The 15,548-nt window shown below is 38.5% G+C and overlaps 1 protein-coding gene across 4 annotated transcripts in view; it reads right to left on the reverse strand.

Moving 5' to 3' along the window:
- IKZF4 (IKAROS family zinc finger 4) overlaps positions 1-15,548 on the reverse strand; it is a 78,585-nt gene that overhangs the window by 42,911 nt on the left and 20,126 nt on the right. For 3 of the 4 annotated variants that reach the window (XM_070937746.1, XM_070937747.1, XM_070937748.1), the window contains exon 2: positions 4,252-4,306. In XM_070937746.1, the coding sequence (XP_070793847.1) occupies positions 4,252-4,291 (40 nt within the window). In that variant the 5' untranslated portion in view covers positions 4,292-4,306. Of the gene's footprint in view, positions 1-4,251; positions 4,307-15,548 lie in introns of those variants that run through there. The other variant, XM_070937749.1, reaches the window with a different exon arrangement.

The raw sequence follows: 15,548 nt of genomic DNA on the forward strand, positions 1-15,548 counted from the left end.
TTTCTGTTTGAAGGGAGGGGGCCTTGGGTACATGCCAGCATGGGGGAATGTTGGTGCAGATTTCCTCACAGTTCATAGCTATCTTTATGCACCCTCCACTCAGCAAAGTGTCAAGTAGTTCCATGGGTCAGCCAAGGAAGAGATGGAGGAGTGATTTCCAAGCTCCCTGTCAGCTTCCTACAAGCAACCTCAATGGGGAAAGTGGCAGTTGGCAGTTGCCCCCGCTGTTTTTTTGCCTGGTCATTTTGTTTTTCTATTTAGGTAAGGAAATATCTCTGAAAGAATGATGCAAATGTCAGTAGTTGTCTTGTAAAATGAAAAACCTGTAAATTTAAATTTTACAAAAAAAAAAATCTTGTTGTTCATCTCCGATATGCAGAAGAACAGGTATAGTAACCTGTTCCAACTTCAGTATAAATTTGGGTTAAAACAGGGTTAGGGAACATAATCAGATCTTAACCTGGGGACTGCCTGTAGTCAGTATTTCATAAAACAGCCACACCTAATTGTTCACTTCTGCACACAATTAGCCTACTAATTACCATGTACTAATTTGTACAGATTACTAATTACCATGATTTGTACAGATTACTAATTTCTCATCATACTAACTTGATACCTTTAGACAGGTAACTAGATAAGTAATTTACTGCATCTTTAACCACAAAGCACACATTTCATAGCAAGTCATTAAGGTAGCTCTCAAATATTCCGCTTCCAAAAGATTGCATATTCACAGCAGTACAGTAGTTCTCTACTATAACTGGACTCATTCTTATTTTATATCAACAACTTGCACTGTAGACTATGACATCAATTTAATTCTTTATGCTATTAGAAACTATTAATCCCCCAGTAACTTCAGCAGTAGACTTTATCTATAAAAACGTTCTCTACTTTCTGAATTTTTCTTCAATAAATTAGTGGGTTTGATTTTAAACTAATGTAATTTTTATATTAGACACTTCACTAGTAATCAAAATCCTTGTTAACACGACACATCTATTACATCATGATTTAAAAAACAACAGCCAGCTCATTTTTCCAAAGGTTCTATTTGACCCATATTCCATCTGTTTGCTATCTAAATCAACATTTTTCTGCAAGTAATTCTGATTCTTTTATTCATAATTACTCTTCTATTATGCTTTTCTGTCCAATCAAAATATATATTTTTTTTCCAAAGTCAATCTGTCCACACTTCACCTCTAACAACCAAAGCATGGTTTTTAATTAGAAATAGAATAGAAATAGAAATAGAATAACAGAGTTGGAAGGGACCTTGGAGGTCTTCTAGTCCAACTCCCTGCCCAGGCAGGAAACCCTACACCATTTCAGACAAATTGTTATCCAACATCTTCTTAAAAAATTCCGGTGTTGGAGCATTCACAACTTCTGCAGGCAAGTTGTTCCATTTATTAATTGTTCTGTCAGGAAATTTCTCCTTAGTTCTAAGTTGCTTCTCTCCTTGATTAGTTTCCACCCATTGCTTCTTGTTCTACCCTCAGGTGCTTTGGAGAATAGTTTGACTCCCTCTTCTTTGTGGCAACCCCTGAGATATTGGAACACTGCTATCCTGTCACCCCTAGTCCTTCTTTTCATTAAACTAGACATACCCAGTTCCTGCAACCATTCTTCATATGTTTTAGCCTCCAGTCCCCTATATCAATTATATCAATGAGTTTAATATATTCATTTGTATTCCTGGCACCATTTAAATCCTTTGTAAATGCTATATGAAGGGAAAGCCTTTAGTCTATCTTATTTATCAGCTTCGCCAAGAAGTACACTTTTTATCTTCTCTACATTTCCTTCTTATGTGAATCTTGATGTGAACTTTTATGTGAACCGAGAGCTAGTTTGGTACAGTGGCTAAGGTATCAGGCTGGAAACCAAGAGGCCATGAATTCTAGTCCTCATTCAGGCATGAAAGGTACCTGGAAAACTTTGGGCCAGTCAATTTTTCTAAGCTCAACTCACTTCTCAGGAGTGTGATCTGGAATGGGATAATAAACAGCCAGGCTGATACTTTTAAGCCAATGGACACTTTAGGAAGTTTCAGAACCTATCAAGGTGCTACTGTAATCATAAAAGGGATTTCATGAAACCAGAGCCATTTACTCTGTCAGGCCAAATACAGTTACATAGTTAAAATTAAAATAACATACAGAATTAAAGTATTAGCATCTTTTTATCCCTTTAAAATTATTATATTTATTTGCTCCACCTGTCCCAACTTTAATAATAATACTAATAAGTTTATTTCCACCCTTTCCATCAGTAAAAAAAAATACTTCCAGTCCTCCATCTGTAAAATAAACACATGCATAGCAGAAGTCAAATTAAATTGAATTCCCTTAACCCTTTATCTCTCAAGGACTGCAATTAATTTGAAAATAATTTACATTTAAATATAATACAATGGATGGAGGCAACCCTTCCAAAAGTTTTAAAGTAGTGGGCTGCTGTTAGCCCAAGAGGAGTCAAAGGGAATACCAGCTAGGAATGTTGTCTTTCTCCATTAATCAGCCACTTCATAGACTGCCTAGGACCTGCTAAGGGATAGGATCAAAAAGTATTACAGGAGATTTAATAAGACAGATGGTTTAAAAAGGAGAGCAAAGAGGTACACACACGCATACACACCATATTAACCCCATAGTAACAAAAAATGCAGCCAATGACCAAACTGACAAAACATTCACAGAAAAATATTAAGTATGCCTGGAAAATAGATTGTCTTCAGAGAGAACTGTTTGCATCAGTCAGGTAATTCTGGTGGACAAAGGTTTAATTTAAATTTGTAGTGAATTGATTGTTCTCAGCTAATAAACACAGAGAAACCTATCATTTCTAGAACAGGAGATTGTCAGACAAACAACTAATTGAATTGCTTTGAATTAGTGGCCCAAGTTGGAAGTCTGCTATATTTCATAGTAAAAATATATGCCAAATTTGACAGTGGGTTGAGGACAAACTCCAGTATTTTTCCACATCTGCTCTTCAGAACACAATCACTGTGCAGTAGCCTTGTAAGACCACCTCACCAATCCCCTGCCCCTCCAATTTTGGCACACAGCTTCAAACCAATAGAGCCAAGAAAAAGATGAGACCCGAATGGAATCTCCTGAGTCAAATTGTGCCTTGGAGCACTGACCATAGTTTAACATGGGCATAGGAAGGAAGGGGAACTAACAGAAGAAAATATCTACAGCTCAGAATACAACTATGGAATTAATTGATAGAAGTTTGCTTGTTTCCTTGCAGACATGTTGTCACCCAAATAGGATTTGCTACCTGTTGGTTTACAATAGCTGCCAATTTTGGCAAAAAACGATGCTCTAATCAAAGAACTACCAAGGAGAAAATCATACCTCCACGAAATCTGGCAGGGCAAGGTACTATATGTAAACAAGCAGCAAAGTCCACACTCACCCTGATGATGTGATCTAGTTGAGTAACAAAACATCTGCAAGCAAATGACCAAGCCCAGAGAGTACCAAAACCCCCACAAGGAAGGCAATTTTCTAAACTAGAGATTGTTACTATTTTTGTGCAATTGACTCCTTTAGTCTGAAACCTAAAGTCCCCTTCCCAGAAGAATGCATTTAAATACATAAATTAAAATGTATAAGCATAAACTGTGTTACAAAGGAAACCAATTCTGCTCAAATGATTATAAAAATATTTTACAAAACAAATAAGTGTGTAATAATAGTAATATACGTACAGCACTTCTATATTAATCCATTAAATCAATTACAAGACAAGCTAAAAAATTTTTAAGTTAAAAAATAATAAAGTTGTAATAGTTTTCCCATCCAAGTTTACGGACCCTGAAAATCTATTCACATAACCAGGTTGACCCTTGCCCTAGGATATTTGTGCTGTTGAACTGAACCAACTCATAGTACCTGGTCTCCATTATAAGTCATTTGTTGGAGTAAGCACCACAGACTAAGGACAAAAAGGGTGGAGAAAAAATATATTCTCCCATATTTAGATTCCCAGATCTTCAGGAGAGCAACAAATGGAGGAATTAATTCCCACCTTATGTTGGGAAAGAAGTCATGAGGATCCTCAACCTTCAGTCATTTTGAATATTCTTGTATAAAAGTGCTGGAAGTAGAAGTTTAGTCTGATAAAAAGCTAGAAGTCCTGCAATGTATTTTTAATAAGAAAAAGAAATCAAGACAAAAGATCACACTAAAAATATCAATTTCAACCAGCAAAATGCAAAAAAATCCATACCAGATATGTAAGATCGCCCATTGCAGTCTTCTATCTCCATCTTGAAGACACTTTGCTAAGAAAAAAAAGAGAAAAACAGAGGTCTGTCAGAGCACCAGGCAAAATAAAACAGGAGCTGGATTTTTTTTTTTTTTTTGGCAAGATAACCCTCCCTCCTGGCTCAACTATGGTGTCATATTATTTGAACATACAAGAGCTAACTAAATCATTTTAATTGCACTGCATTAACATATATCTCCAGGTTACAACTGCAATGTTATTTGCAATTGGACATCAAACCACATTTTTAAAAAAATGGATATATTTCACGCATAAAAACACACGCAGTTGGAATCCAGAACTGCATTAAGAGATGTCGACTTATAACACGTTCACTTTCTCTCTCTAGTACACATGCATGAACACTTTTTCTACTGGGAATAAAAAGCTATATCCATGTCTGTATATCCATATATCAATAACTTGCATGTTTAATAAAAACATACTAAATATTGCTCTATGTTGTCTGTTATTATGTTTGAAATTAATTGCCACCCATACAAGGAAGGAAACTGTCAAATAATATTAGCTTACAAAATAGAAGCTGAATGCTCCTTTAAAAAGTTGCAAGGAAGAACTATCAATCTTATATGATGAGGCAATGCTGGGTTCAATCTTCATTGATCAAGTGGCCACTGCTACCATAATAGTAAATCCTTTAGTAGCAAGGTACTATAACAATTGATGAATGGAAGATGGCAGCAGTGGTGTATGGTGCAACAGGGTTTCAGAGGGAGTTGCGGGTTATAATATCTGCTGCATAGTCCTACTGACAGCCTAGTCGCCGCCTGGGATAGGAGGGCAATTGAGGTTTTAGATAGGATTGCACCTAAGTGACCTCTTTTGCTCTGTGGATCTTATCAGGCCAGGTGATATACAGAGGAACTGAGAGAGATGAAGCAGATCAAATGACACCTAGAGTAACATTGGAGGATGACGAAGAAGGAATTCGACTGAGCACTGGTAAGAACTATTAAAGCCAACCTCATGGCAATTTATGCAGTGAAGCAGAAATACTTTAAACAAATTGCATCTGCAGATAATCGCCCAGTGGACCTCTTCAGGATAACCTGATTCATTCTGGGGAAGGAAGACCTGGAGGTCCACCTGCAGGAGCACTAAGGGATTTGTTGATTTTTTTGGCACTTGAATTGTGCCCAGTTGGACGTTGGCATGGACATTGGTCTGATGAAGATGCCCAAGACGGGTGCTTGCCCAGTTAGCAATAGCATTTAGACTTCTATACTGCTTCATAGTGCTTTACAGCCTTCTCTAAGCAGTTTACAGTCAGCATATTGCCCACAACAATCCGGGTCCTCATTTTACCGACCTTGGAAAGATGGAAGGCTGATTCAACCTTGAGCTAGTGAGAATCGAACTCCTGGAGTGAGCAGTGAGTTATCCTGCAATACTGCATTCTAACCACTGTGCCATCATGGTTCTTATCTGGGAATAGTTCGTTGGGAAACATCCACTCAGTCAGACGGGAGGTCTCAAGGGCAGATTTAGCTTTAAATCCTTGCACAATTGCAAGGGATCCAGAACTGAGCCATCTCCTTACAAGTGTAGGTCTACTTGCTTGTGCCTGACACAGTTTGATCCTGTTGCTCCTCAGGAAGTGGACAGAATCCTTAGGAATATGAGCTTAGGCCACCTGTGTTTTAGATCTGTGTCCCCCCCCCCCAAGATAAAAGCTTCCTAGGAAATGATGTATGGTTGGGTACTTGCAGTGGTTAATGCAAGTGGTACCCTTGCCCTTTAAGAAATTGTAGTTCTCCCCCTTCTTAAGAAACCATCACTAGATCTCGCGCTGATGAACAATTTTCATCCTGCCTCTAATCTTCCTGGAGAAGGTTGTTGAGAAGGTGGCCATGTTGCAATTCCAAAGGATCCTGAGGAATCATATTATCTGGACTCCTTTCAGGATTCAGGCCTGAATATCAGATGAAAATGACATTGGTCACACGTTTTCATGAGCAGGACAGAAGTAGTACATTCGTCCTTGCTTTACTAGACCTCTTAGCAGTTTTCAATACCATCAACTATAGTCTTCTTTTGAGATAGATTTGGGGACTGTTGGGAAGACTTAACCTGGTAGTGAGGAGGGATCAAGTGTGCAGCTAGTCACTGCACAACTGTCAAAGGGCCAGGACCAGCTCATCCTAAATTCCTTGGAGCCTTATCTAATTGCTCCCAAGAGAGAGCTGCCAGACTGGGGAGATTCCATAGGCAGAACATAATAAAGTAGTAGCTTGAACTCTACATGTGTAGGTCTGGTTATTGGCATCTGACAGGGACTGGAAATAAGAGGCACAGCATTGTCCTCGTTTACCTACTTTCTTTGAGGCCGTTTCCAGTCAGTGTTGATCAGGAGGGAGAATGCTGACCCTTGGCCGCTACTTTGCAGGGTCCTTCAAAAGTCAAGGATTTCTCCACTCCTGTTTTAACATCTACATGAAATTGCTGGATGAGATCATCTGTCAATATGGGGTGAGATATCATGATTATGATACTCAGTTGCCCATTCCTGCCCATGGTGAGTTAAATGATTCCACAACCACTGTTTCTTGGTGCCTGGAGGCTGTTGAGGTCTGGATGGGGAGCAATAATTAAAATTGAATCTTGGCAAGATAAAGTAGTTTTGAGTCTGGAGCTCTTTGGTTTTTTGGAAAATTAACATATTTGGTCATGGATGAAGTTGCACTATCCCAGACAGAGCAGGTGCATAATCTGGGGATTCTCCTGGACTCGCCACTTCTGCTCGAGAATATGGCAGTCATGACCAGGAGGGCCTTTGCTCAATTGCGCGTTGCATGCCAGTTACATCCATTCCTCAACCAATGGGTCTGTCCTGTTCCAGTACACACACACAGACACGCAAACAAGTGGAGTAAGTACGTTTATTTCATACAACCAATGACGCTCAGGGTTCAAAGCCCAACCAAGGCAAATGTGGTTTCAATGGATTCAAGGCACAACAAAGTCAACATGACTCCAGCAAATTCAAGGCACAATGAAAGCAACTTGGTGTCAATGAGTTCAAAGCACAACAATGGCAATTTGACATCAATGGCTTCAAGACACAACGAAGGCAACTTGGCTTCAATGGCTTCAAGGCATAACGAAGGCAACTTGACTTCAGGGGTTCAAGGTACAACGATGGCAATTTGGTCTCAATGAGTTCAAGGCAATAAGCCAAGAGCATTTATAGGTGGTTATGAATGGTTGTCTCTGACAATCATCAGGCTCCAAGCACTGAGGTAAATAGACACTGACCGGTGTGCACCATTAGGAGGGGGCGAGGCTGCCTCCTTACGAGTAGCCTTGCTGACTTCCATTGCACCTAACTGTGCTTAATTCTGCGTGATTTGGGATCAGGTGGAGATGGCAACTCATCTTCTCCATTGACAGGCTGCAGCTGAGCCTGTTCTCCAGCCCATGCAACCAGCTGGTCATTCGCGCTGACTGGCTACAGCTGCATTTCTTCTCTGGCCTGCACAGCCAGCTATTCATCTGGCTGTACTTGCTGACTCCCCTGACATTCCTGGACAACCTCACCTTGACCATCAGATTCTGTCACAGAACCTTCCATGTCCCCCTGGTGTTCCCCATAGTCCCTGTCAGATGCCACTGGAACCGGCTCTTCCTTGTCATCTGAGCCAGTGCCCAAGGGAGTCATCACAGGGTCTTTCTCATAGTCACCCACACTCTGGTCACCTCCCATTGAACTACTGAATGTCTTCTAAATGGGGTTGTCCTTGAAGAGCATCTGGAAGTTTCAGTTGACTAAAAATACAGTAGCCCATATGATTTTGTGCAGGTCCAAATTTGCACGTGTTACCTCTTTTGTGGGAGCTGCACCCAGTTGCTGATTTACTTCTGGATGTAATTCAAGGTGCTGGCTATCATCTCTTAAGCTCTACACATCTTAGGATCAGGTTATTTAACAGACTGCCTCTCCCCAATTATCTCTACGTAGCTCACCAGAGCACAAAGGTATGTTTTGGCTCCCAACTATCAAAGAAGTACATCTGGTGGGACTTAGAAAAAGGGCTGCTCTGTGCTGGCTCCCTCCCTTTGGAACATCATTCTCCCAGAGATAAAATTGGCCCCCATCTTGTTGCTTTTTCACAAGGCCTTGAAGACATGATTTGTCAGTGGGCTTGGGGACCCAATTTAGAACTGACCAAGTAGCTTGTCTGATTCTGTTGTTGTTGCTATGGCATGGGGTAGGGGTTTAGATAGAATTTTAACTGGATTTTTAAGATTGTACACTACCAGAGTCACTGTGTATGAGTTGGATGGCTATATAAATTTTCGAAGTTCATTCTAGAATAACAGTCAAGCATGCTATATGTAATACTGGAATTTAGCCCCACATGAAGTTAATTAACATTTTATGTTAAATGACTTTACCCTAATTATATAGTGAAAAATGAGTGAAAATCACAAACATTACCATTTTGAACTCATATTATAAGCCTAATGTATTTTCTAGTGCATGTTCTGAGAATTATAATTTGAAGAATTCTAGCGATGTGAAAGCAATTAAAAATAAAAGTATGAAATTCACTACAACCAAATGCATATCATTATTTATTTGGAATTATTAACAACTGAACTGTATGTGGAACCTGTACAGTTGTGTGTCTTATTCAATTGACAAGTATTCCTATAAAGCACGCAACCCATATTTTTCCAATGTAAATAGTTGCCTGGAGTCAATACAGAATATAGTTTAATTCCCAATATTCTCCTTACTTCCGCATAAGAAACGAAATATGATTACAAGTGACAATAAGCATTTTTGATAATTACGGTAGCTAGAAATTGAATAAAAGCAGAAATTCTACAGAAACATTTAGTATAGAGATATGTTATGTAGCTATGCTTTTTCTAACAAAAATCTTACAAGTCTTGTAAGAATTTGTGGAACACTACTTAGTCTATTTTAATGTAATTTTAGTTCTTTATTTATAAATCTTGCCTTTTATTAAAGCTTTTAAACATTCTAAAACTATGTTATGCGTTGCTTGTTATTAATCACAGATGGAGGATTAATGTTGACTAGCTTCTTTATCAGGTCTCATGAATTTTCTTAATTATTACTGCCAAATAGTGTTGAAGAAGCAATAAAAATGAGAGCAAATTTTTAATTAAATTTTCTCCTCCATCAACACGGAAACTTAGATTCAGGACAAAAGTATCTTTTCAAAAGGTCATTTAAAGGTTAATCTTAATGTTTAATAAACAAGAAACAATAAAAAGGTAGCATTTGGAAGCAGGAAGCCTGTGATTAAAAGCACAGAGTTAGCTCCATAATTATCTTTTATTGCAAAACCCAAACATATATAGCAAAATTATGGACTGTAACAATTGACAATGGAGAATATTAATGAAACAGCAACACTAGATTTTACCTAAACCACAACATTGGGATATAACATTTCTGAACAAAGACACATACAATATCTTGTTCAGAGAGTGTGCAGCGCCATGTTTTTGCTTAACTATGGTAAACTGAATAAACTACAATTGGCTGAGCTAACATGCTAAGCTATAAAACCTAGTTTATAAATTACAGTGGCTGGAGTCACACAAGGCATTGTGGCTTAATACAGTGTGCTAAGTAATTAGGTTGTATACCATGGTCATGGGATCAAAATTCTGGCACAAGGCAGTCCAGCCACATTTACAATGGGAGGGACATTTCAACTTTCCCCACTTGCCTAACTCTCCCCACCCCATCTCTGCCCTCTTGGCTGCCTTGCACTCTACCACCTCTGCCGGCCCTGCTGTCCCCAGGTGACCTTCACATCTTCCCCCTCTCCCACTGTTGTTGAGGCACACCTGCTTGACCCTTCACGAGGCAGGTGCTGGATGCAAATGCACTCTTCTCACAAGGCTTTGGAAGATCTCAGAAGGTTACCAAAGTTTTATGGGGAAGGCAGGCTGCAGAGACATTGCGATGAGTGTAACTTCAGAGACCAGGTATAAATACTATTTGTTCAGCGTCCCCATAACTTCCAATGGTCGCTGAACAAATGATCCTTAACTGAGGACTACCTGTACACAATTTGCTGTAAATTGCCTGTATACAACATTAGAGTATGAACGAAAGTCCCATTAAGTAACATTCACCTTTCATTAAGTGTGTTTTATCTTAAGCTGAAAACTATTCTTGGAAACTCATTGGCTTTCACAATTTTTGAACATCAGAATGGAACAAAATATGCAAACTTTTCCTGAAGGAGTTTTCAGACTATGAGATACCTCTGTCCAGCATTTATTTCTCTTCCATATATAGTTAACTTGTTCTGATTGTTGTAAGTAATTGTATCACTAGCAGTTTGTTGTTTTTTTTAAAAAAAGGTTGACAAAGCCTACTGTGAGACTATTTCAGCATGGAACGAGGAACTGTGACGTTTACTAGCTTTCTGTATTGTATAGTTTTGCTGCGGGAATCATCACAAACCGGAACATTGTAGATTTCTTAGGATAACATACTAAAGAATGCTTTTGCTGCAACTGGTATTTGGAGTGAGACCATAAGTACCTAATACTGGGTAACTATGGGAACATGACATTTTAGACAGCGTAAAAGCCCTCAAATATTTATACGTTCTGGAGTTTTAAAAAGCAGTTTTGATTATTTTGACAATATGTTCCAGATTAATTTGAAATGTCAAATGCAGTCAGACAAAAAGGTTAATTTAGCAACTTGGTAACAATGTTTGGCAACATATGAAATTCAGTTGCTAATTAGGTCCACAATAGCCTTTTTTTGGAAAAGCTTTCAATTCTGTGGATACTTTTTCCCTCTATTCTTCTCTTTCCCAAACCTCGCCTCACTACATCCACTCAATTTGCAGAGAAAGAATGCTTGCCTAATATGGCTAAATTAATTCATTCAGAACAAGCAGATCAGGTCTTCATATTTTCACATGCTTTATAACAGACTTTGATAATTTAAAAAGATGCACACTGTGGTATAATTTTACCTCCAAGGGAAAGTAAAATTCATGCTACCTAGGGATATAAATCTCTAATACAAGTTTTCAGACTTCACCTATTACAAGCAAGAAACAGGACCACTGTCTAGAATCCCCTCCAGGCTCTGTGAGTTGAGAACATTAACACGTTAAAAGTAGAGCGCAGTGGCATCAGAAGCCCTTGAAGTTCTTTTCACTTTTGAAATAATGAATTTTTCCTCCCGGAGTGACAAAACCTGGGGAATAAAGCCTTCAGAAGTAACCCAATTATTTTAAATAGACAAGCACACTGAAACTTTGGCATGATGTTGTTGATTTGCAACCTTTACAAAAGGAAGAAAGATCAGTGTTTTCTTGATGGAAAGCAGTTACTGAAAAACTGCAGGGAAACAAAACCTAGACAAACCTCAGTGTAGTTGCCAGACCCCCAATGTGTGTGTGTGTGTGTGTGTGTGTGTGTGTGTGTGTGTATAACTGGGTGGGATTCTTTAAGTGTCTTCTGGTTACAAGCATGGGCTGGCAAAACTCTTCTCTTTCACAACAGCATACTTCATGGAAAATAAAACAAAGCCAGGAGAGGACCATTCCATACTCTCCCAATATTCCCAGCTGCCCAGTATTCCAAACAAATTGTCTAGCAATACCTGGAAAACAGGAAGTTGTATAGTCACACACATTATTAGCCTTTAATTGCGCTGGTGAGCAACTAATGTCAGCTGATGGGTGAAAAACTGCTTCTGGAATTATAACTTATGGGCAGATCAGTAACTCTGTGACACCAAGGAAGTTGTATGGAAAAGCAATGATTCAAAATAATTATCTAGGTTCATATGAATTGTGTATCATATTTTAAATCAACTGGAATCCACTCTTTCTCCTAATAAAACATTATTTCCCGAATTCAGTTATTTCTTCCTGTCTAGATATAAAGTAAAATGATTAGGATTGTGGCTGATTTCACCAGTCATTTTGCCCACATCCAAATAATTGAAAATCATTTTTAAAAGTAGAGTCAGATCATGCTCTGCATATTATACGTCTCTAAGCTAATCTGCAATAACTGCAGTGTGCTATACAAGCCACAGCCAATGAGTGTAATGTCTTATAGATTTTGGTATTGAAAATGCCAGAGTGTCTGTTACAAATCTATTTGACTTTCAGATTCAGCAATAAATCTTTATAACATTGCAACCTCTGAATCTACATAACTTTTATTTGCTCTCCTATTAATATATAAGTGTAATATAAAACATACAATCCACATTGTATTTAGATATTTTGTACCTCCTGTCCACTGTCAGACAAGTCTTTCTCTTTAGTGGTTTACATAATATTTTTCTATTATTTTTGTTTGTGATATATATATATATAAAAAGGAGAAAAGTTTCACCTTTTCTCAAGTCGTCAAGAAAAATAAAGACTTCTGGGGAGGATGGCATACAAAAAACAGCTCTGCAAAAAGAGAAATCAATGTTTGCAGTCACAAATAGGGAGCCAATGAAATGATTGGTTCCTTTGATCCTCTCTGGATAACAAAAGAATACAGGATTGCCCAAATGTTGTCTTTACAGTTGCTCCTTCATATCCTACTAATGTGAATCCTTACAATCTCCAGAAAGGAGAGGAAGAATCAGGAGATCAGGGAATTCATTAGAATTGCTCCAGAATTGCTCCAGCCGCAAACAGAGGTTCTTAAAGGACACTAAGTTCACATTTCTCTTACTGACTGCTTTTGGCAGTCTATAGTTAATTGCCTATTAACTACTTCAAAGAAATCAGACACTTTCAAAGTGACAAGATTGCAAACACTGGATGAATGTCGTTAATCATTAATATAAGAAAATGAAGATTATAATCTTTGCGAATTTAAAATAAACAACCAAAAACAAGACAAGGATTTGGCTAAAGAAAGTTTTAAACAGACTGAGGGCTCAGAAAACTTTGAATATGGATTTTGAACATTAAGATTTTGAGATTATTTTTAAAGAATGCATGTTTGTGAAAAGAAAAAAAAATGTTTTTGCTAATGGAGACATAATAAAACAAGTAACAGCTGTTCCAGGGTGCGGGGATCACCACCGCCCATTGCTGTCGTCACTGCTTCCATCTATCGCTGCCTCCGTGCACTCCATTTTCAGTCTCCACGAATCCCAGTTGTGGCCTCCATGCACCCCATTTTCAGACTGTTCCAGGTGGTGGGGATCGCTGCTGCCTATCCCCACCTGGAACAGGCTGAAAATGAGACACACGGGGGCTGAAAATGGGGTGCACGGAGGCGGCGATAGGTGGCAGCAGTGACGGACAGTGACAGCGGCGATGGGCAATGGGGATCCCTGCAACCTGGAATAGCTGATAAGCGGTATTCCGGCAGGCAGATCCAGCCACCAATCAGCTGCTTGTGCTAAATCAGGCTGTGCTGAAGCTGACCAGGCTGTTTGCTGTTTGCTGCAAGGAATCAAATTGCTGGGAGGCAGAGGCAGATTTTTTTTTCTTGTTTTCCTCCCCAAAAGCTAGGTGCGTCTTATAGTCCGGAGCATCTTACAGTCCAAAAAATACGGTACTTTATCAGAATTTGATAGCATTTAAACTGGTTCTGCAACTGTCTTTGGTAAGGAAGTTTTGTGAACTTGTTCTTTTTAAAGGAGAAATTATTCCTATTTCTTATGTTAAATGTTAGTATTTTGTTTATAGTAGGATACTGGGATTACTTTATGTTTGCTAAATGTGGATTTGTCTATAGTTCAGAGTTGAGATATGGAATGTTTATTTGAATGGGCTATGCTGCTATTTGGGATGGTTTCTTTGGAATTGTTGGCATTTGGAATGGAAAAATATGTTTTTTTAAAAGGAGAAATAGTCCTTCTTTGTCATGTTAAGCTGTAGGATTTTTTTGTTTACACTAGAATATCAGGACCATTTTAGGGCTTTTAAATGGGATTTTATTTACAGCTAAGAATTGAGATATAGAATGTTAACTTTTATACACGTTATCAAATTCTAGAACTCTGGACTTTTTGCTTGATAATTGAAGGAGTTATTTATTTGATTTGGCTATTGTTAACAGAAGAGTTATGGGATGAAGAGTTTTATATTTTTAAGTAACTGGATTATGAAATTTATTATACTTGTCATGATTCCTTTTGTTTTTCTAGCTTGCATTATTTTTCTTACTGTTGGAATTAAAACTTTCAATAAAATTATTATAAAAGAAATTATAAAAGTGAAATAATTTTTACTATATATGACAAAATGGAGAATATATTTCCAGCCTGAAAAAAGGTTTTTGATTTTACAAAGAGTAAAGCCTAGGTTCAAATCCATTCCCAACTAGCAGCAGCTCACTGAGTAGTTTTTGAACCAATCACTTAGTCCAAATTTTTGAGAAAAATTGGAAGAAGGAATGCTACATATGCCACCAGGAACGTCTGGAGAAAAAACAAGATAAATTGAAAAAAATCTACTTTGGGTGACAATTTACTTGCCTCCTCTCTGCAGATTGGAGGACTTGTAGAACAGCCTTTAAGCTTTATAAGGCTATGAAGACCAAGACCATCATTTTGACTTCGGTCCCAAGAGCCAATATATCTGCTTTAAAAGAAGCAAGATATCATTCAATTAGATCATCCTAAACATTCCAGTCCTTCTGCACCAGCTGAAGTTTCTTAACAGCTCAAGGCAAAAAGCAATTACACTCAAAAGATTTATGGAATTGAAGGAAAAAAAATGTGGATTATGAGATACTCCATGCTATTCCCAATCTGGGATTTTAAATTTATATTGGATTTCATCTTTTTTGGCTGGAAATGACAGAGTCTAACATAAGACATCTTTTCTGAATTGTTGAAATTTTACTTGTTCCTGTCTTTATCCCTGCAGATAAAAGCTCAGAAGGGGCATTAGTCCTACCTGATATGCTCCTTCTTGTTGAGTGGAGACAGCATCCAGGAATGGGTTGTCCTCATCTGCTAGCCAATAGGACTGAGTCTGTCAAAGCTGTGAGGACACGCCTACACGCTTTTGGCGATGACGTAGAGACAGACTCGACATGTCTTGGTCAGAAGTGCTAACCCCCCCCCCCCATGGACTGAGGACCAGCCGGACACTAGGGTGGGGCTGGAAGTTGTCTCCACTCAACGAGAAGGAGCATATCAGGTAGGACCAATGCCCCTTCTCCATTGTAGTGGAGACAGCATCCAGGAATGGGACATACCAAAGTGGTCTTGTCCTTATGGGTGGGTCGTAGCCTGGTCTGAGGTCCCTTCATCA

The sequence above is a fragment of the Pituophis catenifer genome, unplaced genomic scaffold (assembly GCF_029215685.1).
Source record: "Pituophis catenifer annectens isolate HBS135680 unplaced genomic scaffold, rPitCat1.0.hap2 SCAF_2, whole genome shotgun sequence".
Classification (NCBI taxonomy): domain Eukaryota; kingdom Metazoa; phylum Chordata; class Lepidosauria; order Squamata; family Colubridae; genus Pituophis; species Pituophis catenifer.